This window comes from Lathamus discolor, chromosome 6 (assembly GCF_037157495.1).
Source record: "Lathamus discolor isolate bLatDis1 chromosome 6, bLatDis1.hap1, whole genome shotgun sequence".
Taxonomy (NCBI): Eukaryota; Metazoa; Chordata; class Aves; order Psittaciformes; family Psittacidae; genus Lathamus; species Lathamus discolor.
Window position 1 is genome coordinate 52,791,169 of NC_088889.1, and position 27,137 is coordinate 52,818,305.

Below are 27,137 nucleotides of genomic sequence, written 5' to 3' on the forward strand. Positions count from 1 at the left end.
AAGTTACTAATAGTTTATTTAAGAGGAGGAGGAAAGAAGAATGTACCCTACATGCCAGGGAAACTTTTTCTTCTGGATTCTCATAGTGGCTCTTTGCCTTAAAAGGGAATCTTTGCTTGGCCTCCGGATGCTCTGCTGTAAACATTCGGTGCCAAGGCATGGCAGGCATGTTAAGGATGACAAGTGCCATAATGTTATTTCATAGTGCTGCTTCTCAACAGAAAGCCCAAAACATTCTGCAGGGGCAAACTTTCAGCTGGTGCTGCTGGCAAAGCAAAGAGAACATGGGGCACCTGCACACACTGCGGCTCTGGTATGTCTGTCTCCCTTTTGTAGGACTCTCCGCCTGCCCACTGGTGAAGGGTCTGGGGAACAAGTCCAATGAAAGGTGGTAGAGGGAACTGGGATGGTTTAGTCTGGAGAAGAGGAGGCTCAGGGGGACCTTACCGCTCTCTGCAAATACCTGAAAGGAGCAGAGGTGCAGGTCAGTCTCTTCTCCCAAATAACAAGCAACAGGGTGAGAGGAAACAGCCTTCAGTTGCACCACAGGAAGTTTAGATTAGATATTAGGAATAATTTCTTCACTGAAAGGGTTGTCAAGCACTGGAACAGGCTGCACAGGGAGGTGGTGGAGTTGACATCCCTGGGGGTGCTTGAAAGACATGTAGATCTGGCACTTAGGAACATGGTTTAGTGGCAGACTTGGCAGTGCTGGGTTTATGGTTGGACTCAATGAAGTTAAGGGTCTCTTCCAACCTACATGATTCTGATTCTGCTTCTCTCCCTTCTCCTCTCCTCCCTTGCATGTCACCTCCCACCACTACCTCAGTGTTTGCCCACTGCAGTGTATCAGCTGCCTATTAACTGCTTTTCAAAGTACAGTGCTGAGCAAGCAAGGATTTGCTGGTGGTCCAGTACCACTGCTGCTGCTGCTGCTCTTCTGCTCAGGATCCCCCATCTTCAATGCAGCTCTGGGAAGAATGGCTATCGAGGCAAGGCCAGGCATGTGAACAGCTCAGTTAATGCTACAGAAATGCAGAGAGTGCATTCTTGTGGTGAAACATGCTGGACTGGAGTTTCCTTTCTTCTCTGGGTTACCTGCCAGAGCTCCTCCCCCAGATCGAGAGGAGGTGTCCAGCCTCTCCCCCTGCCTTTGGGGAGGCTCTTCTGATTGTATAACCCTTGCACTGGTCCAGGTTCCCCTTCAGTCAACACACCTAGGAGGGGCTGAGTGGGGCAGAGCTGCAGGGACACCGGGAAGTGATGTCAGATGGGAGATGAATAGACTGTTTATTTCTAGGAGCCAGTGTTGCAATTTAGAGGAACCATTCACTGGCAGGAACAGCAAATACCCCAATGTTCTTTTTGAAATGTTTTCTTTCACCTTTGTGCCCCAAACCCCTCACGCATCCAAACCAGGAGGTGCCAACATGAAGCCTCAGCAAGGCTTTTCTCCAAAGTGATGTACTACAGTCCAGATTTTTGGCAATTTGGGGATGAGGAAAGAAAAAGGATACAAATCTTTCCTAATGTTTTACTTTCAAGGGACTGACACAGAGCCAAATTAGGCCTGCGGTAAGAGAGATTTAGCAGGTCACAGATAACAGTGTTGCAACAATTAATTTATCCAATGCTCAAAACAAGCCATAGAGCAGGACACTGCCCCATAGGTGCCCAAGCCTGTGACAGACATGGGGTAGTGGGTTCGGGATTTGGTTTTGTTGTTTTTAAGTTCCCAACTGCAGGTAATCTCTGGCTGTCTGACAAAGGAAGACAAAACCTGAGCAGAAAGAGAGCAAATCACTGCTTGAGAATGTGTCTTGCAGTGTATTTCCCCCTGTTTGCAACTCCTCCTCCCCTAGAATGGTACCCTCAGAGCAAATCCTGGTATTGTGTATCAAGGGACAGGAAAGGCCATACCATGATAACTCTTCAGGGCATCTCTGCCCGGCTCTTCATCAGCTCATCAGCTGAAAACACAGGCTGAAGTTCTGTCCTGGGGTTTGTCTTGTTGACACACAGCTCATTTTAGTTCCCAGGCACACACTCCAAACCCATCAGGCCCATACACAATGCCAAGATAAGGATGCTCCTGTACCTTTGCTTCCCTTGAAGTGCCATTTGTATTCTAGCAACACAAATGCTTCCTCATCATCCTCCTTTGCTAAATATACTCCCATACTGCAGCCAGACAACATGAGCAGGATCCATTTCACCTAGCCACGGATATCTACATATGTAAATGTTTATATATGAACTGGCTCTCCAAGGACCTTTTAAAGTCAGCTGAGATAAATGTTTTTTTCTCTATACTGGAAAGTATTTCAGTGCAATGCAGACACCCACAGTACACCTTAAGTTTCTTTAATTAAAACACTGAGGCAAAGGAGAAAAGTGGCTCTCAACTGAGAGCAGACAATGGCAGAGATAGCCTGGTTGTGTTACACAGGCTGCATGCCGCAGGGGGGAGATCTCCCACAGTACAGAGCCATGAGAACAAGAGATCTGCCCCAAGATTTGAATGCATGTCTTGGGGTGGCTCTTAACACTTTGGGGAAAATAAACATAGGCTTGTCAGGTTTATTATTATACTCCTCAGAATGGTGTTTCTTTCAACAGGATTTGAAATTCTGGAGGCCAGAGAAACCTTTTGCAAAGAACGAGGGAAAATTAAAAATAACATAATTGGCAAAGCAAGCCTGTACCTCCCTTTCAGGGGTTTTGGCCTCTGCTAATTGAAAGAAGTGAATGTACTGTAGTAAAAACACAAACTTCTTAATACCTATTCTCTCTCTGTTTTCAGACATGTCTGTTAACTTCAGCAGAGATTTATTTATTATCCTGTAATCCTCCACTGGAAGACACTTAGAGTTACTTTGACTTCTGCGTCATGACTAAGTTCAAGTGCTGGCAGCAACTGCTCCTCCTGGTTATTCTGATGCAGCCCTGTTATCTTTCTAGAAGAGCACATGCAGTACGCTTCAGTCCACCTTTGTGGGGAAGGAGTTCACCACCAGAGCACATACACCACTGAGGGCACTGTTATCTTCCAAGCCTTCCAAAGCTTGTGGAGCTGGCAGATTGCAAAGCTATCTTTATATTTCTAAACCAAGCAAATTTGATTTGGAAACCTCACAGCCTCATAAATGTGGGATTTCACAACACAGCTTGCACAGAGTTGCTTTTCAGGATAGAACTGTGCTTTAATTGCTGGGAATTATTTCACCATAGCAACCTGGCTTCAGCAGTCAAGACAGGCTTCTTGCTATACAGCCCAAGATACACAAACGCAGAGAGTCTGCTCTGCTCAGAGAGTACGAGGCAGGTTTTGTCTTTGTAAGAGGTGTTTTAGTTCCCTCACTGCCTTTTTGCCTTGCAAGCTCTCTTTGTACAACAAAATACATTTCTCCAACAATACTAACTAGTTTTAAGCACTGTTGTGGCCTAAAGAAAACCCGCAACAAAGAGAATATGTTAGGTGTGCATGCCAAGCTCACCACTTTACCCACACACTGTTTTGGAAGACGGGTACATGTAAAGTTCAGATTACAAGCACGTTAGACATTTCTCAACTTCCAAAAGTCTACAGAAATGTTTAAAAATGTATTTTATATCCATGCTGTGCAGTCAGAGGCGGCAGCATGGACCACACGGCATTCCCCGAACAGTTAACCAGAATACTCACTCTGTGCTCTCAACACAAATATTTTTCAACATGGTGCAACATGTCAGCTTGCAACTGAGCTCGGTCACAGTTGTCTCTCTCCTCAGCTCCCCAGAGGCAGGGAGCAGTAAAGGACCGTGTCTTTTTTACTTCTGGCAGGACTGGGCAAATTACAACTATTCAGGCACAAAAAGTGTCTTACACAGGAAAGGTAAATTAAGTTATTTTTGTTGGGAAGAGAGTGAAAACAAATTAACCACCTGCCTTGCTACTACAGTCCCACCTTTGAAGACCTCACCCATATGTAATCCCACAGTAAGCAGGAGTTCAGCAGCTGAGCCCTTCACATTAACACTATGTGGTTTACACCTAAAAAAAATGTGGTTTAATAGGGCAGAAAAGTGCTCGGGCACGCCACAACTGAGCGTGAACATAGAAACACAGCTAACAATAGAGCTACTCCACACAGCCTCCTGGAGTTATTTTGTAGGAGCTTCAGTAAACAACATAAGCTCAAGTTGTTTTCACTATTCATAATCAATTTTGGGTGCCTGTACCTGTAAGCTCAACTTTAAAGCGTCTGTACTAGCACACACACGTGCACCTTGTTACACTGGGACACAGCTGGGAGGAATTCACTTACCTACCCAGTCATTAGTTATTGAACAGGTTGGGCAAAGAAATACCAATGTGAAAAATCAACATCACCTGAAACTCTCATCCACTGTATCACGCTCCACAATCTCTCACACTTTAACTACAGCATTTTAATTAGGAAGGATTTAGAAATGACCACTGGTCAAGGTCAGTTCTCCCTCTATGGCAGCTGTGAAGATCAAAATATTTTTTTTCATTCTCTTAATATTTTGCCTTTGATTTAAGCCACCTCTCCTGCCATGCCTTAGATCAGGTCCATGATGAGCAGCAGTGCCTTTCAGTTTAGTAGGAACTACCTTGTTAAACAAAAAAACCTGAAAGCCATAGTTAGAAGGCATAAACTGTGCCTCTTCACAGGGTAAGAGGTAATGATAAAAGGAATCAAAGAATTCCCTTAATTAGGAACTTGTGTTAACAAACAGTACGTACAAAACATTCACTATTCTAACCATGTAGTCAACTTTTAAGCTTTGACAGAATGATGCAATGCGCTCTGTTCAGTTCTGTCATCAACAGCAAGCAGCTGCTTCAGTCCATTCTAGGAAACAGCAAATCAGAGTTTTGCTTTTTGCACAGTAGAAGAAGAAAACTCTATTTAAAACACAAACTCTATGGAATTCCAGGCCAAAGTAAAGAAGATCCTAATGACTGGTTAAAAAAAAATAGTAGGGTAGATAGTAGTTTAATTACTGGTACAGCTAAATCAGCCACTCTTCATTAGCTCGTGAGACAGCAGCAACTCCCAACCCTAATTTATTACTTTTCAGGATATACCACGGGAGACCAAACAGTTTAAGTAAAGCACCTGCACAGACACATACTGATGCATTAGCAGTCAGAAAACCCCCAAAACATAGGTACAGTCAAACTTGTAGTGTCACCTTCAAGGGCTTGCTGAAATACAAACTCATCCTTTAATTAAATGCTGCAAGTGCAGCCAAGAGATTGCTTAAGGAAGACTGGTCATTTTCAAAAATAAATGTTAAAATTAGAGGCACAGTTGTGTGCTGGATGTGTCTCATTCCCTTGGCTGCACGTGCAAATGGCAAGCAATGATTTTAACTGCTCTTGTAGACTCAGTTCACATAAGCACAGACCAACACTTGAGATTCCTCCTCAAAACACAATGTGAAGCTGGGCTTTTACATTGGCCTTTGCAACCCAACATCACACCTCAAAGCAATGGATGGCTGTGACCAGCTCACTCCCTTCAAACACAGCCTGCACTGCTCACCTGAGAAACCCAGTTTCAATTCCTGGCAGCAACCAACAGTCCATACTGGTTTTGCAGAGGTGTAACCATACTACTTGTGTGCAGCTGCACTAGTAGTTTCACCACAAAGAAATGAAAGATAGTCCCTGAATAGTGAAGAAGTCTGTCTCTGGAGGAGTTTAGTATCACTGCTGGGTGATTGAGTTACCTCTCAACTCTCTACTTCGAAAATCAATAGGAATTCTTCTCAAAAAGCTTGTAAGTGAGGTCCCTTAACAGACAGGTTAGCTTGACTGCTAAACAAGATGTGTGGATTTAAAAATCTTTGTATTTGAATGATGCACCTAAAGACGAAAAAAAGCATCGTATGCTGAAAACCAGAAAAACGTGTATCTCAGTTGAGACAGAATACAGTTTCTCCTGTCCCACACAGATGGCACTCTTAAGACCCCAGCTTTATCTTTTCCTGCACAGGTTTGTTCTGAAGAAATAAAGCAGTCACATCAAAATCAAGGACTTTGTGTAATGAAAAATCAGCAAAACCTCGTTTGTCACAATTTCCTTTCCCCTGTCTTGCCACATGCATCCTGCTGATTATCAGCACTTACCCCTGTAAGGCTTTGGTGTTCTGAATCTGGAATGTGCACTCACATGAGACTGAGGAACAGATCTGGGTTGACCGGAGTGTGAGTCAAGGTACACCTCATGTCATCTCTCCTGCGTGTGAATCGTTATAAATCACCATGAAGAAGCCCAAGCCTTCGTTCTTCATTAACACCATGCATTTTGCATGTGCACCAAGATTATTTTTTGCGGATACTGAGCTGTCCTAAGAGTTTCACTATTCTGTCACTACCTGCCTTTCTGAGGACAGCTGCACTCACTGCTGACTCCTCCTTTTTGAAAATAAAGGGAATTAGGTATCCACAATGTTCCTTTTACCCGGGGAGCATCTGCTACCACCAGCCCCTGCTGTTTGAGCAGAAGCACTTCTAGAGGTATGTCAGTGCAAGATAGAAATTAACTTGGAAAACTCACAGGGCAGCATTTTCTGGCACACTAGAACAACTCAGCTCCAGTGCTAATGAATCTGTTAATGCCAAGAAGTGGCGTTTTTCTTCAGAAAGCTGGAAGAAAGGGTTAATCCATATATCCCACAGCCTTCTCTTTCTAGAGAGTATGTGCTGGCAGCTCTTAAAAGAAAATCAACATCTCATCTTCTCTGACAGCTATTTGCTGAAGTCTTAGTTAAGATTCTGTTGAGCCCCACAGCACCAGGGATTAAGAGAAAGGATCAGAAAATCCCCCTCAACAAAAGAACACTTTATTGAACTCAGTTTTGGTGTAGTCACAGAGAAATATGTATGACAGGGGAACAGATAAACTTTGTCTTAGCCACCTTAGAGCAACAACTGGTGGGAGCCCACCTTCCTAACACCACAGCTCTTCACCAAGGATCAAGAATGGCAAAAGAAAAGCTCTTCTACAGAGGATTTTTTTTCTCCTACAAGCGTACCTGGTAAAAACCTTGGGGTGCACAGATAGTTTGAGATACCAGAGAACAGCACACAGAAATTAAGTGTGAAATTGATACTTTCTCCTTAAAGAGCAGCACCAGAATCATGGGCTATTGTAACAGGAAGCAAAGAGGCAAACCAGGAATTGTAGTTAGCTCACAGAAGGATGGATGTTGCACACTCATACTTTTGCAAGTATATAAACTGAAACCATCTTCCAGGCAGAAAGAAGCAGCTAAAATCTGGAGCAAATCCTACAATGAAACAGATGCACACCAAGGAAATGAGATAAAAGAAGGGTAAATAACTTCAGTTTGATATTACAACCCAACCTATTCTTTTTTAAGTGGCTGGGGGGAATCTTCAGATGAAAGCAGCATACTTTTGCCCCTAACCCAGAGGAAAGCTCACCTTGTTAAACCTTGGGCAGGTGCCCTTCCTATATTAGCTCTGGAGACACCTTACAGGATTATTTCAACACAAAGAATTTTAGCAGTCCTCTCCCTCTGGCTATCACTTCATAGGATGTAGAACACGTAACCAAAATACAGCTCAATGTTGTAAATACCTCTGAAGAAAGGCACTGACTTTACTGAGTTAATACACTGTACGTGGTTCACCAACTTTCACAAATGCACCAGGGTCATGACACTCCTGCAGCAAATACAAGTGAACAACAGGCGACTATCCCAAAGAAATGCAGGAGTAAAGAACCCACAGTAATGAACGTTCTTGTATCTAACCTGAACTTCCCCTGTTTAAATTTGAACCCATTACCCCTCATCCTATCACTACAGTCCCTGATGAAGAGTCCCTCCCCAGCATCCCTATAGGCCCCCTTCAGACACTGGAAGGCTGCTATGAGGTCCCCACGCAGCCTTCTCTTCTCCAGGCTGAACAGCCCCAACTTTCTCAGCCTCTCCATGAGGCTGGCAAGGCCACTCAAGCCCACCTCCACTGCAGCCTGGTGTCCTCAGGACAGGACAGGACGCTCGCATCAAAGAACCATCTCCACAGCACATCTGTGCTTTCATACACACAGAAGAGCTACCGCAAAGCCCCTCCTGCCTGGTCACACCTTGCCAAAGAACAGGATGTTACTGCCCTATATCGTCACTGGTCCTTTACGAGTAGCTGGGTGAGAGTCTTGAAAGGCTGTCCTAGAACAAGGAACCACCTCCTGTTACAGAAATGTTCAGTAAAACACAGCACGACAACTGGTGATGTCAGTTACTCTGAACCATAAACATTTTGAACTATTTTGGTACAATGGAAAGTTGTGGGAGGGAGAAAGAAAAAGAACAGGATAAAAATAACTGATATGGTTCTGAAGAGCATTTTGCCTACAAGCCCCTTCCCACGCTGCCCTCCTTCCTTCTCTTCCACCTGTCCTCAGATTCCTGCAATAATCAGATTAACGTTAAATGAGGCTCTTCCTAATTACTTTCTAACACTATAAACCAGACTAAATTGTCTTTAAAATGTTTCTACCTGAATTAGGATAACACAGCATTGTTTTGGGTGTTTTTAATATCTGCTTTAGTCCTGTCAATACACACGAGCATCACAGACAACAGCTGTCTTCAGCAATGAGAGTCAAGGCAGTGGAGAAGAGGCAGTCACACCAAACACTCTTCTTCTGCCCACCTTATGTGGGTTTCCATGAACATGTCTAAAAGCACTTTGCATAATCACTTAAAAACGAGAATCCAAGATCAGATGCAACCTGGTTTCTTCCTAATCTTGTGTCCTGGTTTCAGTTGCCAGGAATTATTTGAGGAATAGGCAAGGAGTTTAATTTTTGAAACATTTCTAAGTGCTGGATGTGGTAAAACACAGCAGCATCCAGGCTGCCAACACAAACCTGCTCATTCACCTGACTGAAGCAATCATTATCACACTGTCACTGGAGACAAATTACTACACTTGAAAAACACCTGTAAAAATCCCACTTTGTTGGTATTGCCAATGCACACCTACACAAGGAGGGTGGGGGGTTATTTTTTGCTTGGTATCCAAATCAATCCCTGCACATTGCTGTAAGGAGGGAGGCTTTCTTGAGAAAGAGAAGTTTTCAGTTATCTATTCCCACACTGGGCTGTGTGCACACATAAACCACACTGTACTTTATCAGAATTCATTCCACAACGCCATCACAACTCTGTAGCCTGCACCATTCCTCTTTCCTGACACCGCATCACTGATTAGTAGTCAACTATCCCAGAGGGACTTGGTTTCACTGGAAACTCAAGAGGAAACACACTGGCTATGAAGCTGCATGAGCAGCAGTCTCTAAAAATCACCTGCACAGGACCCGAAGTGCCACAACACGGCAAACGCGCTGCAGTTCTGAGCCACTCTCAAGTGCCCAAATTCAGGCGCAAGCAGTGGCACCGGCACAGGCAGGGAACACTCTGTCCTGAAGTCACCAACACGTTGCTCTGAAGAATGCTTACGACCAGCTCAGTTATCCACTGGGACCAGAGAGGGATCTCTCATGTACCTGAGTCTTCCTTCCTGAGGCCAGTAAAAAGCACACCTCTGCAAGGAAGCCAGCAGTAATCAGCTGCATCACAAAAACTTGAACACTTAAATAATGCTAAAAAGTAGAGTAATATTCCATGTTTTTACATTGCACTTTTTTCCCCCTTTCCCCTTCTACCTCTATCCAGATCCACCAACTTGCAGAAAACAGAACAAGAAAAAAAAAACCCAACAGGAAAACTGTGTCCATCTTGGGTTTTTTCCCCTCCCTAACCATGGGCTAAATAATTACACAATTCATTACAGGAGACAGGAAAAATGAGATTAACCTATTTCAAAAACATCTGAAGTGAAACGAAAGCCCTAATTAAACGCTGTGCTAAGGAATACACAGAACTTCACCTCAGCTATGCTATGATTAATTTACAGGGGAGATGACACTTTTCTAATGGTATTTTAATATTTTTTAATCATTACAAGTGTGTAGCCTTGGCCCCATCCCTGAAATGTTAAACACAGTCTACTAGCCCATATGATGAAAGATACAAGCATCTACAGAGTTCTTCATAGCTGAATCACTAATAATTTAAAGGAGTAATAAACCTAAGAGTAGCTTTCATAAAAAATTAATTAGAAAGGCTGAGAGCACATCTGTTGCTGTTGTTACGTTTTTTCCCCCTTTCTGGTTCATTTGTCTTTCCTCACATTCTTTTAAACTCTTCCGAGGGCTGCTGCTTCTTGCGAAGCCTTTTTGCTTCTACACACTCCCTCCATGCTTCCTCCCCGTACCCATTCTTCCTTTGGCAGCTGTTATTACTAGCGACACTCTTTGGCACAGAGCAGCTAGGAGGGCTCAGACCTACTAACTAATGAAAACAACTTGTATGTTAAAAGCTTCAAGAGTGAGTTACTTGTAAGTACACGCAACTCATGTAAATGATGTACAATGAATTTTCTATGGAGGAAAATCATACTGACTGAGCATCATACTGGAACAACTGAGCTTTACAATTCACAACCAGGGCAGAAAGAGAAGCAGGGCAATCTGAAGAGAAGACGGGCACTCTTTGTCTACTGTGAATTCCTATAAGTCCTTGGCAGCCTGTGGAGGGTGGAGGATGGGTGGGGGCAGCGATGATGACAGTTCCCAGTTATGCCTGAGAAAAAAGCCTAAAACGCAGTAGGCTGTAAGTAACACCATGCTACAAGCCAGCAAGACACCCTCTGTTCTCATCACCAAGCCATTTGTAGACCTGATCAACAGAAGAAAAATTACTTTGTCCAAAGTTTAGTATTGATTCATCTTCTGTACTGACCACACAAAACTCAGCAGTGGTTCAGGTGGCCAGGCTTAAAAGTGTTATTTGATATCCTCTGCCCCACACTTACTCTAGAATAGATGCTAAACCATGACAGTAATGTGGAATCATCTCATTTAACTTCGTATGACTACAATCTAAGTGCTAACAAGTGAGCTGGTCATGCTGTACTGGGCTGGCACTGCACCTCTGAATTCAACCACATCCGTATGTTCCCTGTTCTTCTCCACAGACAATTAAGTGGAGAAAGCTCAGCTGCAGATGCCTACGTTCAAAGAAATCCCACCACAGCTGTCACCAACAAGCCACTGTTTTTGGCCTAAATGAGCTCCCATGTGGCTTGTTCTTTCACCATCACTGGGCTCACACTTCTTTAAGCACAAATACCCAATTTCTGCAATAAGAAAACTTTGATTTTACTTCCTGTTTATCTAGGCTCCTAGCTAGTGCCTGTGCTCTTACACTAAGCTCTTTGCAGAACAGGATGAGTTTATGTTGTACAGAACAAAAACTGAAAAGCAAGATGAAGCAACACAGATACGGTCAGATAATGCACCCGTCTGAGAAATAAGAGAACCAGTTTCTGTGATTTTGCATTTCTCCCTAAAGGGTGCAAAAAGAGATAATCCAGAATGGAAAGACACACTGAAAAACCGTCTGCTACAAAACAGTAATCGCTCCCATCTAGGAGCAGCTTAGCAAAATGTAGTTACACTATTAACTCCCAAGCCCAAAACATTTCATGTACAACAATGACTTTTTCCTGCATTCACAACGGTTTTACAGTATATGTAGAAAATAAAAACCAGAAAACAAACACAAAATTATGCACAATTTCTGCACATCCTCCAGCTGGAGCAGAAAGGACAAGGTTATGCCATGCTTTTCCAAACACATGTACTGAAAAATCATTAAAATATACGTGCCACTGCTAAGTCACAGGAAGTCACCTATACTTTAAAATCAACTGCTATAGATGCTGAACAAAAGGTTTGGCAATTCTTCCCTACAGAGGCACCCATCTATTTACATCTGGGAGTGCTGCCAACAGAACAGCTACCAAAAACTTCAAAAGGTTCACGGCATGAATAGCAAGCCACTGGCCAAAGGATTTTATGATATGAGCAGCTGTGTAACACCACACAGAAGCATACACACACCACCCCAAAAAATGCAAAGAAAGGACATTAAACTCGTTAAAAAGCTGAAAGAGAAACCTGAAATCCTTAAACTAATGTCTTCTACAGGAAAGGATTGGGGGTGGGGGACGACCCGACACAACAAAAGTCCTGCAATACAGCACTTGTTCAAGAGCAACTCCAAGCAGTTCTTCTCACTAAGCCCACTTAAACTAGACAAGTTCACTGGGCTTAAAGTCACAGCCAGAGCTCAGCCGCTGTGCGATCAGAACGTGCTGCTTTAATAAACAGCTCCCCTAAACTGCTGCGGAGAGAAGAGACATGAGGCAACAGAAGAAGAGCGAGATAATGTTTCTGTTGACAAACATTTAACAATTGGCAACAGACAGCAGGGAACAGGGACAAACCAAAGCTTGCCAAATACAGTTGCGCCAGAGGAACAAGGCTCATTTTTGGAGCCGCACTGCCATTCTTCACAGACCCCAGACAAACATCTGAACACAACCAAAATAAAGAGCTGCAGTTGTTGAAGAGCAAGGCTGCTAATCCTAATATTTGTGGTGATGTTTTTCCCTGCAAAGCAGAAAGGGTCAGAACTCCTCCGAATCAAATTACTGCACATCCTTTGCCAAAGAGTCTGGTTTTGGTCTCAATAGTCATAGACGCCTCAGTGTTCACACAAGTCCTTTCGAGCTACATGAGCAATTTTTTCCCCTCATCTTACAACATTTCTGTAGAAAACATGCCAAAGCATATGTAGCGACTTGGTCAGGCTCCTTATTCAGGAAAGCCAGGACCTTCACCGACTGCTTACGTCCTGGAAATTTAGTTCTCATGGAGCACAAACAAAACTTGACTGCAGTATTACGGGTGGACAAATGTTTCTCTCCAAGCAGCTATCGCCATTCCAACTTCCACCCTCCCGGATTGCTACACAAGATCCGGAGGGAGCCAAAAGCTGCCTCCCTCCCCCAAACACGAGAAGGGCCGAGCGGAGCAAGGCGCCCGGGCCAAGTTGTTAACTTGGGCTCCAGCTCCCTTCTCCCTCGGGGCCGCACACGCGTTCCTGGGGCGACCCCCGTTCAGACACCCGCAGCCGCCCTGCCCTGCCCTGCCGCCGCTCCCGTCCTTACCGCAGCACTTTGCCCACCGCCTGCAAGACCATTTTGCAGCTTAATCCGGGTTTGGGACTCTGGGCGAGGACGGGCCGTTCACCGGGGAGGCTGCCCTGATCCCCAACCATGGTACGGCGGGAGGAGCGCGGCGCAGCCGAGCGGGGACACGCCGCGGGCTCGGCACGGCCACGGCTCCCCGCCGAGCGCCCCGCACCGCACCGGCCCAGCCCGGCCCCGCCAATGAGCGGCGGCGCAGGGGGCGGGCGGCGGCCGTGGCTCCTCCGCTCGGCACCGCCCCCGTAGGCCGCGCACGGGCCGCAGCTGCCGCTGGTGCTCCGGGCCCGGGCGCTGCGGGGCTCCCCTGCACGTCGAGGAGAACGCTGCAAGGCCCTGCGGGCGTCAGCAGCGTCGCAGGCGGTAGGACAGGAGGGAGGAAGCACCCGGCCCCGGCCCTAGCCATGTCCAAGCCGCACAGCCCAACACAAGCACCGCCATCGGTAACAACCTGCCACGTCTTTTGGCAGCCGAAAAGGAAGACTGCGGATTCGCTGGGGCGGCGCTGCTGCTGGACACGGGCAAACACGCTGCTGTTGGTCTGCAATACAGGTCCCATCCGTAACGGGGCCACGCTGGACTCCCGGTGAGAAATGGGAATAATGACGCCTTCCATGAGCTAGGGTTTGCACTGTGCTCTCAGGACTGTGACAAGCAAGGGCATGGGCTAGCCCAGGAGCAAAGCTAGATAGGTTCTGCCACGAAGAGCCCAGCAATGACATCAAAACCTTTGTCAGAGGGGTTTAAACTGAGGAAGGGTGAAGAACAATAAAACCATAAACAGCAAAAGACACCTTGCCATTATGACCAGTTAAGGACAGGCACTTGGGTAATGGTCCTCAAAGGACAAGCAGCATCCCCAAACACAAGGTCTCTTGTGACAGACCAGCAGTTTTACACTGAGAAGCCACTTTGTCATGAGTTTTCCTAACAGACCTTAGAAAGGTGCTGTATGTGTAGCTCCTTAGTCACTCCACACACACATTCTGGACAGGCAGCTGTGCCCACAGCTTGCTGATGTAGCACTCAGAGCCAAATCATAACAAAACCCCTGACAGCTCTAGTAAGACATGATCTAGAACACAAAACCCTGAGGACGTCACTTATTCTGTCATGATAAAACCCGATGTCTGACATCTTGGACAAAACAGTGGTTTTGCCGTTTTCAGCAGGCGCGGCTACAGTCAGAAGGAAGCGTATAGCCAAACGTTCAAGGGTGTACCCAGTCATGTACAGCCAAGCACTCCAGCTGGTTCACCAAAAGGGCATCTTCCCCTGCAAACCGAAGGCCACCGGACTTGTTCAGTTAGACTTAGCACAGTCACACCATTGCTGCTGTCACCAACCTGGCATCCCTTGGTCAAAGTGGGTGGGAACACGGCTGCTGTTGGCGCAAAGCCATGAAAAACTGCAGCCACGTGAGGACAGTTTTGCACTGTCTTTCAGTCTCATGTCCCAGCTGGGCCTCCACACCCTTGTGAACCAGGAGGTATTTTTATTCCCACTCTCCCAGCAATCCACTTAAGCTGGAGTTTTAATGACTTCACTGATAGCACACAGGAAGCCTGCAGCTCAGCACAGCTCAGCTTTCACTCTGCAGCCCAGCGCTTCATACAGAAGATTATCCAACCCTGGAAAAATCTGATGCTCGCTCAATCTTTTCCCCAAGTAACAGCGACTTGTCACAGTAACATTAAAAAGCAAGGAGTCCTGGCAAAGAGAGGAAGGACACCTGCCAAGAGAGCAGTCGCCCTCACTTCGTTCACCAGTGAAATCTGCACAAAGAGAATTTTGTTTGCTAAAAACCCACCCTAAAACCAACAGGCTGGTGATATAAAGCAGCTTAAGTTTTCAAAAAAGTCTGTCTATCCAAAGTAAATTAAAGAAAAATCCAGGGGTCAAACCAAAATAAATACAGCTCTGTGGTCTTGCAGTTGTATTAGGAAAGCTGGCCTCTCAGTGACTCTGACAGCCAAACATTTGCTCTTCAGAGATGGAACTTCAACGATCCCACACACGTTAGGAACTGATGCTCTGCTGTTAAAACTGATAGATCAACTGAAACAGAATTCTTAAACCTGGTATCTTTTTACTTTGACGCAGATAAATGACCCACTTCTCTATTCTGTTAGCTTCTGTATCAAGCAGATACAGCCTTTCCCCTTCCTCAACCATACGTCTCCACAGCACCCCTTCCAGCCTCTCCTCCACCTTTCATTTTTCCTCCATTCAAGCTGCATCCCCTTTTCAGATCAACTGCATGCTAAAGATTACCTGTAGTACTGGATTCTGTGCAAGCTGTGGGAAAGCCCACCAGCATGTCAAAGTCAATTTTAAATGCTTCAAAATAATAAAAATGAAATGAGGTTATTATAGGAAGCACAACTTAAGCATGCACATTTTATTTATATAGCATCAACATAAGTAATTTAAAACATACAAGCAGTATGGATTCTCACACTTTTAACAAGATTCAGAGCACATGTGCAGACACAAATGGGTGTGCTTGAAAGCTGCTGCATGCAGGAAGAGCAGTACTCAATCTAAAAGCAGTATCTTTATTTGAACATGGCTACTGGTCTCTGTGTATACATATTCTGAAGAATGCCAATCTGCACTTTCTCAAGGGCATGTCTTACCACCATGCAATACCCTGCCTATTTACATCCATTAGTAGCATGGCAGTCCTGGGATAAAGGTTGGACTTGATGATCTTAAAGGTCTTTTCCAACCTAGTTGATTCTATGATTCTTTTTCACTTGTTTCCTCAACATCCTCTGGACGTAACTACTGTTGAATCTGTCCATAGCATAACTGTGCTTCAGCAGTGGCAAACTGGTGCTAGCATATCCCTTAACCACCACCCAGGGCTGAAAGATTGTGTAGTTGTGAACTGAAGTCATCACTAAACCATTAACAGAAGTATCTGTGAATGGACCTGCCAACAGCTGTAGGACTTGTAGCAGTCCTACAGACACATCAGCAAAACAACATCACCAGTGGCACAAAACAAGGGGAGCCTCAGTTCCCACCACCTACACGTGACTCTATGTGCTTATAGTACACTGACAGAAAGTTTTCTACATTGATCCCAATTACGAAGCCAAGGAATGGTATTTATAGATTTTATGAATAATGCTTTGTATTTACAATGATGTTATAAGCAGCAGTTAACAGTTACGCACTTATTTGCCCATTTTACAATACCATAAAAGTTAAGTGTAAAGCAGCCACCACAGGGATACACCGGAGGTACCCAGAGGTTTGGTAAAGAAAGCAAGTGGTATCATCATGTCAATCCAGACAAGCAAACAATGTTGGGGAGGGGGTGGAGAATATCATAACCATTATTTTAATTAAGGTACAACTAATTTACATGTATAGAAACGAGGCTTTGTAACATCAGATCATAAAGTTCTGCTTTAAATTAAGCTGATTTTTATTGTGTCCCTTTCTGACATAAAATGTTTCAATTTTGCTACCTAATTAGCCCTTTTGTTTGACCTCAGTGTGCCCTGCTACCACGTAGCCCAAGTACCCTTACCAGTTACCTCACAGCACATCCTCAGGTCTCTGGAACAACTCAAAATCAGCAATGAAAGCATTTCATCCTTTAGCTTGCCTCTAAGTGGGATTTATACTAAGATTACATTTACTGTCCATTTTGTCATCCTCACTCAGCAGCAAAGATGGCAGTAGCAGCTCTGCTCCACATAGACAGCAAAGACATGGATTTTGGACAGAAGACGGTGAAATCAAAGTTGTTCCAGTCTCAAAAAGCAGCTTGGAGATGGTCATGGTGAATGGGGGAAATAATGATTTCGAGGACATACTTTCAGCTCCACTCTTGTGATAACAGCAAGAGAAATCACTCTTCCTGACCACAGAGAGTCTTGTGATACAAGCCTTATCAACACTGGCCACACACACTGCAGAAAGTTTGTGCATAAGAGATTGAGCTTAAAAGCAGCATTTGTAAGTGACAAGCTGCATACATTTGCTGCTTTACTGAAGGCTCTGGTAACAAGAAGTCAGTCCTGCACCACCACCACCTTCAGCTTCACTGACATGGGGAGGGTGTCTGCAATAGGCAGAAAGGAAAGAAAGGGTAGATGATAATTCTCACCTAATCCATAACAACAATGTAGCAAGAACAGCAAAATATGTCAAAATATCAGTAAAGTTCCACCAGGAATTCCAAATAATTTGTATTATTGCATTTTGGAAAGGATGCACTAAATAAGAACCAAGGATTCATCATATTTTTTATATATAGCTATCAAGATATATCTATCAAGAACTTAGAAAAAAAATCAAAAAAAGCCACAGTAAAAAGGCAGAACAAAGAACAAGGAAAGTGAATGCTGCTGTATGTACCAAACAAAGAAATCATGACTGCAAAGGTACTGTATTTCTGGCACATGTGTAGGCACATCTCAAATGTCAAGGGAAGCCAGGAACATCAAGTATGTATGAATGAGAGCTGAAGAACATGAATGTCTTGAAGGAAGTAGCAATAGCAGCAGCTCAGCAGGAGATACTCAACTCAACAGCACTCAACAAGTGCCCAAGAGCTATTAAGAAAAGATGGGACTCTACCTGTGGAAGTGATCAGAAACAGAGGACTGAGTTGATTTTTATCACCTGCATTTCAATCAGTGCTCCTGAGTCAGCCCACCTCAAGTGGCAAAATCAAAACAGACACCAGCAGGACAGCTGTTTCCTGAGCAGCTCTTCCAGGCAAGTAGATGCTGAGTCAATAATTGTTGTGGAGTTGGACAGAAATACCAGATTCACACTTTAGTTTCCAGTATCACTGAAAGCTTACCACTGTTATAAAAATAATTTGTTTGGTTTTTTTTTTTTTTAAAGTTATCTGTATCCTGGGCGAGTTCAAAGATTACTACATTCTAATGAAAGTTTCCCCTGCCTTCAACTGTAAAAGTTCTCTCCTTTCTGTACTAAGGTGTTGGATATACCATCATATAGCAGTGACAGATTTCAGTGACAGATGAAGTCCCTATACAGGACCTTTCTTGCATAGCTCATTCCAGAACAATAAAACATCACAATGACACAGCCTCAGGAAGCAGAAAGTTTTCCTCTTTCTGGTTTGAAAAACAATATGCTTGGTACTACGATATAAAGCGACAATAAACCGGAAAATATTTGCAAATAAACAGCTCAAATCTATCACCCTCATAAAACTGTCTTCCATCCAGACAAAGTTTGCTGGGCAAAAGCCTAGCATAGCTCCAGGTGACATACTGAAGCTCAAGCAACATGCAGCATCTATCTCAGAGGATAAAATCCTCTTTTTGCTTTTAGTGGGGGAGGAGGAGAGAAGAAAACAGAAAGAAAGATGTGCCAGTGAAGCTACTGCATTTATCACTGAGTGCCCAAACTGGTGTCTTTCCACACGTGTATCTCTCAGATTAAGTCAGAGGAAGAAGTCTTATTAAGCAGAGTACCTGCTGATAGGCTGCATGGGGTGCTTCCAGCATAATGTAAAGACTGAGTTGCTTAATTTATACCATTGCAGCTACTGTTAGTTCCATCCTAGACATAACACAAGTGAGAAATTTACCTCACATTTTACCATTCCTTTTTTTTGTTGGCCCAATTTGAAATTTCACTAGGCTGCACTCCCAGGAAGCATTAGTGCAATATGCATTTGATACAGAAATGCTAAAATGAAAGACTCCTTTTCCTTCCCTTCCCCAAATAAGCTGGACCTCAAGCTTCATATAAATAGGTAAAACTCCTGAAACTTGGCTAAGAAGTTCTCCCCAGGGATTGTTTAACATATTCAGAGCTACTTGCTACATATATACAGAACTCTCCCTGTAAGTTTTATAACACAACTACTGTTTCCACAGACTTGGGTAAATATGGCACAGAAAACAAAACCCTAATTGCAAATTGGCATGAAACTCTAGACTAAGGAGTCAAAGGTGTAATCAGCACAGGAAAGGAGGGTATGTGTGTCAGTACTGTTATTGGTCAGGACTATCTTCACTTGGGTGGGAAAGGCATAGAAGGAAAAAGGGAGATGCTGGGAGTGAACTTGCAGAGTTTTCCCAGACAGATGGAGAGCCACTAAGGAAATACAAGTTTCCCTCTTTCTTTTTTTTTTTTTGTGGTAAGAATGGTTTCATTTCAGTATAGCAAATGATTTTATCTGGTAATGTTCCATTTAGATGACAACAAGAGGGAAAAACAATTCATGAAAGAAGCATGAAATTTATTCTAGGGGATTTTTCTCCAGGCGTGCATTACAAAATATAACACACAGAGCTTACATTATGTAAGGTTAAACAGGGGAAACTGTTCATTTTAATTCCTGGCACTTACAGAATAATTCCTTAGCTACTACTTCTAGAAAGCAGGGCCACAAAATCCAGAAGTCCTAAAATTGACTTGGTTCACACTGAGACCAGTGCACGTTTGCATTCCATATGACTCAAAACACAGATGCTACATCTCAGCTAATTTGATTTCTTAATACCTCACAGGCCTAACACAGATCAGAGCAACAGGAAGCCATAACAGCTTTTGCCATGTAAATGATGCCACAGAACACCCAAGTTAAAACCTGAAACAGCTCAAATTTATGAAACAGATGAAGAATTTTCCAGCAGTCCTCCAGTCTTGCAAAGCTGCGTCAGTGCTGTTCACACTGCGGCAGCTCAGTCCAGGGGAGGGGCCACCTCATAGCTCTGAAGTAAAACCTGTTTGGTCAGTGTGCATGTGAAGGCGTGCATAGGAGATGGACACAGGGCTACAGAAAGACACTAACAAGTGGTTTGTCACAGGTACTTGCCTCTGCTCAAGTTACATGGCTGCATTTCAAACAGTCGTGGAAGTAAAAGCATGAAGATCTTGCCTTTGAAGAAGCCTCAACATACCCCTGAGAAAGCACTGAGTGGATTGAAAAAATTAACAGCTCTTTTTCAGCATGCTAAATGAGAGATTGTACATTTACTAGAAAAACCTTGGCATTTTATAGGGCAATTCTTGACACTTGGTCACAGTCGAGATGTTACACACGAGAACCATAACATTCCTACAGCAGTAATGTCTTGGGTCTTTGATGCGCTTTCCAGTCCTGCCTGTGATGCACATGGGACATACACTTACATAGGCACAGCCACAAAAAACTGCACAGGGCGAGTAACCGGCTTGTAATTTCCCTAAAACTCATTACAAAAACATAGCCAGCTTTCACACTTCAATTTTCTGATAAAGAAAATGGCTTAAATGCATTCAATTACCCATTTAATTTGAATCTCACACTTCAATAGTATAAAAGCATCTTACAAAACCCAACATGATCACATGACCTTGAGAGCAACCCTCTCCTACAAATTCTGGGCAGATTTGGACAAGAAATGTCCGGATAACACAATTTAAGGTTAAGAACAAGACACACTTTTTTCAGTCACTGCACTAGCATATCCTAGAAGGACACTGGTCTAGTTCAGTAATGAACTAGTGGGTTAAAGAGGCTTGTATACGTAGGATTACTGGTTTTGTATCACATCTCTTGTTTCTAAATCACGTTTCTTCAAATCAAGTTAAGCTAGACACTGAGTAGTGTAGACATGCTAGTATTGAAGAACCTCAAAGAACACCCAAAAGAGTAAAACTTATGGAAAATGTTACTTCTCTATACAAAAATAATAAACACAGAACTGCTGGAATTATGATAAGAAGTTTCCTTTTCAGGCTCAGAGTATTTGAAAGTAATTTTTTTTTAAAGCCTCTCCTGGAAGCATACAGAGCTCATGAGAACTGCCTTCTAAATTATGGCTAGATTATCACTTACAGTACACACAAGTATTTTTATTATGCTTGTACTGCTGTAAACTCTGGTTAAGAGGCAGTCATGGATTATATCTTGAGAGAGAAACAACGAAATAAAGGAAACTTCCAGAACCCAAATCTCATCTGATCAAGGAAAAAGAAAAAAAAAAAAGCTAAAATGATGCACAATGGAAGAGCCCTGAGTTTAAGCCAATCAGGGAGACACAGACACGAGTTTAAAAATAAAACCACTAAGCACATGTCTGTCATTAAGCAACACTGCTGCAAGTAAGGCTTTTCTGATGCTGTCTTGCTTAAAACCTCCATTTTCCCTAGAATTTTTTCTATGGCTGGATTTACACCTTTTCTCCCATAGTCCATTACAACTCTTGAGTGGATGTTTATTTACTAGGAAACAAAGGAAAGCACTAGCTGACAGAAGAGCTTTGCTGTTCTGGTTAGACAAGATTGCTATTTGTCATGTTTAATAATGCAATAAGAAAATTAGCCTTGCCTGCTCTCAAGCATGAAAAAGCCACACTTAAGGTACTGGACAGGAACTGAGGAGAGGACACTACTGTGTCTACCAAGAGTGTTCTTCATGAGCTTTACTAAGGATCTACCACAATTCCACAGCCAAAAAAGCAAAATATTACTATAATCTACATTTTGTATGCCTTGTTTTGCATACTAGTCCTAAATTACGTGCTTCCAGGACTTTGTCCGTATCACTATGTACTGAGAGTAGGATCCATGAGTGATCATGTCATGCTATCCTAATTCCTCCTCAGCTATTGAGAAACACCATTACCACGAACACAGCAAAGCCATGTTTTTCAAATGCTTGACGAAGTTGCAATGTTACTGTGAGGATGCACAGGCAGGTGAGTGCCAGAGGAGGCACTCTGTGGGAGCAGAGGAGAGGAAGGCTGACTCCAGACTTCTCAAAAGTCCAACTCAGCCAGTACTTCTTCTAAGGTGCAAGTGAAATTGAGCCCATCTATAAAGCAAAATAAACATGTATCAGGTTTTGCATGTCAAATCTTACCTAAATTCAGTGATAGACACTACCTTAAATATTCTTTATTCTCTAGGCTTATTGTGTGGAGGAGAAAATGAATACTAGAATACACATTCGTCCTGCATCCTGAGCTACTTCTGCACTTTGAAGGTACATCAAGGAAATGTGGCCCAATACACAGTAAGTGAACCTTTCTCTTTCGACATTCTGCTCTTGGAATGATTTGAAACCAGGGAAAATACACAGTGTTCCACCATGCAAATAGCAGCTTCCCTGTATAATTATAGCACATTTTGCTGAGAATTGCATCATGACCAGGATACTACCAAGAGGACAAACATTTAACCACTATTCTTAGTTTGTTAGAAAATTTTTCCCACATTACATAAACAGGTCCGCACCCACACATGGCTGCACCAATCTTTTCATTGTTTTTACTTCAGTGAAAGAACAGCTATTTTTACTTTCAGTAGCTTTATTTGTGTTAGTGTTATGAAACAGACATTAACTTTTCTCCTTCAGCTTTCTTCACTATTATTCTTCCTTGTATTTACCACAGCTGCCTTAACTTTCTGTAAGACAAGACAATAAAACAGGAATAATCAGTATGCTGATTCCAAAATACCCTTAAATCTTCAGTAGTTAACTTCTAAATGTCTATTCAACAGGAGTGTTGAGGAGTTTCCCCTGATGTTTTCACAAAATGTACAGGTGCAGACCTGACAAAAGAATGCACAGTATGCATTTCTAGATTGCACACATTAACCAGAAGCATCAGGGACAAAACATATCAGATTATTGAAAGTACCACCTAAACTTTACAAGCTCTTCCATATGTTGGCCAGAAGTATAAGCCATGCACAATTCTTCTGAGCAGATGCAGTCTTACATTGTTTTACTTGTAGACATACCTGTCCAAGAGTCAGCCAGCTCAGGCTAACTACAACTGAGAAGTGGTCACATTAAAAGAAGACACAGAACAGCTAAGAGGAAATTAAGCATTCAAAAGCTAACTTTGGTATATTGATTTGCACTCTCTATGCAAGCTTCTGTTTATACTTCACAATTCAGTTTTTCATTTCTGTGGCTGGAAGAGATAAAACACAGAATACAGATTCTGCTCCCCGTTGCCCTCCTACATGCTCAGTGCTAAATCTAAAGGAATGTACGAATGCTGTTACGGATCCAGTTCAGCCTTTCCAACCCAACCAGGCTGTTAGATAGGTACGCAAAAAAACTGATTAACTTCAAAAGAATTTATGCGTGTGTTGAAATGCTGTATTAAACTGGAAATTAAAAGGTTGAATCTTAATCTCTTCGAGAATCATGATCAATATGATGAAGCTTCCTCAGAGGGCCAGGAAAGACAGGGGATGAGGGCATGTTATTTTAGCTCTAAAGGGCAGAAGAAAATCTTCATTTTCCTCCCAGTACATGCTCTACATTTATACAATGAACACATGGACAACTAAATGCAAGTTTTGAAAAAATCCTTTTATCATAAGAGTACAGCTGATACTTTTAATGATACAACATTCAAACCACATTGCTATTGCTGTTCCTGAAAGGAACAAAATATTTTATTCTACAAATCAGGCTTTGCTTTGTTTGCCTATACAAGTGTTCACGTATATTTGGAACCTGACTACAGCTATACTGCTAGCACTACTGTCTAGCAATTCTTGTATGAGGTATTGTCTCGCTTACCTTTCCCTGTGACCAAATTTATACAGAAACTGGTAAAAATCCACTTAATTGAAGTCAATACCATTATCTATCACAATCTGGGTGCATGTTAAAACATGGAATAAACACAGAAAGTGAAGTCCTGCTATCAATCAGCTGGGCAGTGTCAGACACCCGCTGCCCTGTAATCCCAGGGCTCTCAACAGCCCTCAGCACTGAACAAAAAACTGTTTACTTCCTATCCCAAAAGAACAGGGACAAGAAACTATGCTTCACTGTCCAAGAATTTATTAAGTCCTTCAGGAAAAAAGCCTCCTCAGACAAAACTTTACCTATTAAACAGCTGGTTGGAGAAGGAATACACTGGCATGGATTCAGCTGTTAACAACATGTAGGTAACACACAATTCCTCTTATCTTTTACCTCATATGATACTATTGCTTTGCCTTCACCAATAATGGTTTGTTGGGGGACAGTAGTTTTAAAGACAAGACAAAATACGCAATACTTACCACAGCTTAAAATTTACATAGAGACAAGATCTGCCATGTAGATACAACTGGCATTGCATACACCTTCTTGGGGTTGAATTCATCTGTTATTAACCTTGTAGGTAAACTAAACAGTTGTGTCCCCACTTTGGCTTTCATAGCTTATATATTCTAATTATTTCACAATGAAAACATGTGCTTTTTTGATCTAAGAAGATATTTTGCCTACACAACTACAGCATGCTAGCAAAGAACGGCTGCTACTGTAGACACAGTACTTCCTATGAAACCTGTGTTTTGCACACGTATTTTAAAAGTCACCCCTCACCCATGCCTCTGAGCTGTCCAAGTAAAACAAGCTATACTGGTAAAAATCCCACATTTCGCCTATAACTTCACTTGACTTGCTTCCAGTGCAGGTGTACTCTCAAAAACCTTCTTCATAGCCCAACCAACGCCACCAGAAGGCATTTGGAGCAGAGACAAAACATATGTGGGTAACGCCCAACTTTTCCACTGGGTGATTCACACATTTCCTCCTGTGGCAAGCTGGGCTTGTACACCACAGCACCTACCCAATGCTTCCCTGAAAACCCTGATTTACTGGGATTGCACAAATCAAAGACACTGCACGTGCAGGGGACAGTGCAGCCACCTACCTCCTGCTCGGAAGCCCACAGAAGACAGCAGCCAAGGCAAGGTGGATGCCCACGTCCAGAGATCCTTTCCAGGGGCAATCAGGTGCAGGCCACAGAACAAGCTACCAGACCCTTGGTACCCAGAGATGCTTGGGTACACTGTATGCCAGCACACCACAATAACCAGTGCCGTAGTCTCTGGAGCCAGAACCAGCATTCGGTTCTTGTCTGCCTTCCACCTAGTTACCCCTATAGTGAACCCAAAGCTTAATTAACCTAAAGCACACCTTCCAGAAAGGCATCTGGTTTTAACTTGTGCATCTGACAAGAAAGAAAAATCAGTTATTCTGCTCGGCAGTTTGTTCCAATGACTGATCCTATCCATTGTTAAAAATCATATCCTTTGAATGTTTGAAATCTTCTAGCTTTAACATCCATTTATGCTTCCAATTATGATTGTTATCCCTTCTCTGTTAAGATTATAGCTTTCTTCTTCCCCCCTCTTTTAACTTCATTAGCAAGATATTATATTCACCTCCTGACCACCTTCTGAGAAACTAAAAAAAAAAAAAAAAAAAATTTCCTTCTGCCTCATTATTAGAAATCTTTTTTTCCAGTCTTTAAATACTGCAGGTCTTTTCTGCCTTTCTAATTCAGAAGCAATCTAAGTGCCTACTCAAAACAATGTAAGCACAACTGATCAAAAGATCTGGAGCTGTTCGTAAAGTCTTAATAGAGGTGCAGAAGCACACAGGAGTTTAATTTGTTGGGGAAGGAAGATCCAGTTAAAGGGCTATTTTTCATTTAATAATGTGGCAAGGTTAATATGTTTAAGTTTCTAACATTTAGAAATTCAGAGAATATCTGCATCCTAAGACAACAGATGTATGTTAATTCTCAGTATTTGAGCTTGGAAAGAAAAAGCTGTAAAATACATTTACTTACACTCTCCAGACAGAAGAGCTGTAGATATAATATAGCCCTTGTTTTATAAATATTTAATCAGCTTAGTAACAATTAGGATCTTCTCATCCCACACAGGTTGTGCTACCCTTGATAAAAAACCTCAAGGGCAAAAAAAACCAACCCAACAACTAGTTTTTCTTGTAATCCATTTTCTTCACTTTCACACTCACAGCCATGGAGGGAGGGAGGGGACGGAAGGAGGCCACTGCATGATCATTCAAAATTAGGTTGTAAGAAACAAATGCTGAGCACATGGCCAAAACTTTATGTCTTTATGCTTTCTTCCACATCAAATTAGCTCCTTAGCACTGCATTGCTTCCACTGTACTCCTTGCATAGCCTTGAGCAAAGAGCAGTATTGATTCAAGTCAAATTACCTGACCCAAGAGAGTGTAAAAAGGGGGAGAGAAGATGATGCAGCCTAAAACTTGAATGAGTATGTTTTATCACCTGCTAGTATGACTATGAGTGCAGAAAGCTGCTCAGTTCCACTTTACTCTCCGTTGTCTCCAACGCCTTCTTTCTTCTCCCTCCCCTTACTCAAAAAGTGCAAATGCAATCTCCCATCCTTTACAAGTAACTTACTCAGCAACGAAAGACCCCAAAATAACTTGTGCCCCCATCTCCCTCAATACTGTCCTTGGGTCTTGCTTGAATAATGCCACTAACATACAGAACTTGGAGAAAATATATCCATCCATACCTGGACTCACTGAAAAACATTAGGCACCCTTCTCCAATAAACACACTCAAGAATTGCTGGGTTGCCTGATGGATGAGACCCAAAGCTTAACAGATTGCCATTCTGCAAGTAAGAACTTGCAGACATTTCCCAGCTTCAGCATGTTACACCTCTACTAAAAGTTAAAGCTGCAGTTTGTCCTCTTTGGGGCTTCATTTACTGCCTTACTTCTAATGCCAGACAATCAACTTTGAATGAAACTTGAAAGCCCATGCTCTCTCACTATGCAACAAAGGAAGCCAGACCATCCTCCCCTAGTGTACACATCTACTTTTGTACCACAACTGCTGTTAACAGATTATCGCTTAAGAAAAACAAACTGGCAATGAGAAACGCATCAATAGTTTGGCATTCTACTTGTGTAACCTTTCACAAACAGCCTCACATTTCCATGAAGGCAACAAATGTCTGCTTCGTGCAAATAAATGTTTGATGATCCAAAGGCTGCAACGTTGCTCAAAAATTGGCTGAATGGATACAGAGAACTGACAGTAGACTGGCATTGAGATACTTGAAACTTCTAAGCGATTTTTTTTTTTTAATTTCTAAATACCCACATTCAGAAAACTAATATTTAAATAGTGCTTATGCATTCAACAAATAAAGGTCATCAATCCCTCTTACC

General features: G+C 42.8%; 1 protein-coding gene across 5 annotated transcripts in view; it reads right to left on the reverse strand.

The window, feature by feature from the left end:
- The window catches only part of MOB2 (MOB kinase activator 2), a 117,407-nt gene that overhangs the window by 20,305 nt on the left and 69,965 nt on the right, over positions 1 to 27,137 (reverse strand). The window contains exon 1 of one of the 5 annotated variants that reach the window (XM_065682729.1): positions 13,127 to 13,348. The exons of the other annotated variants lie outside the window; for them this stretch is intronic. Coding sequence (XP_065538801.1) covers positions 13,127 to 13,236 — 110 coding nt within the window. The 5' untranslated portion in view covers positions 13,237 to 13,348. Of the gene's footprint in view, positions 1 to 13,126; positions 13,349 to 27,137 lie in introns of those variants that run through there. 5 annotated transcript variants of the gene reach the window in all.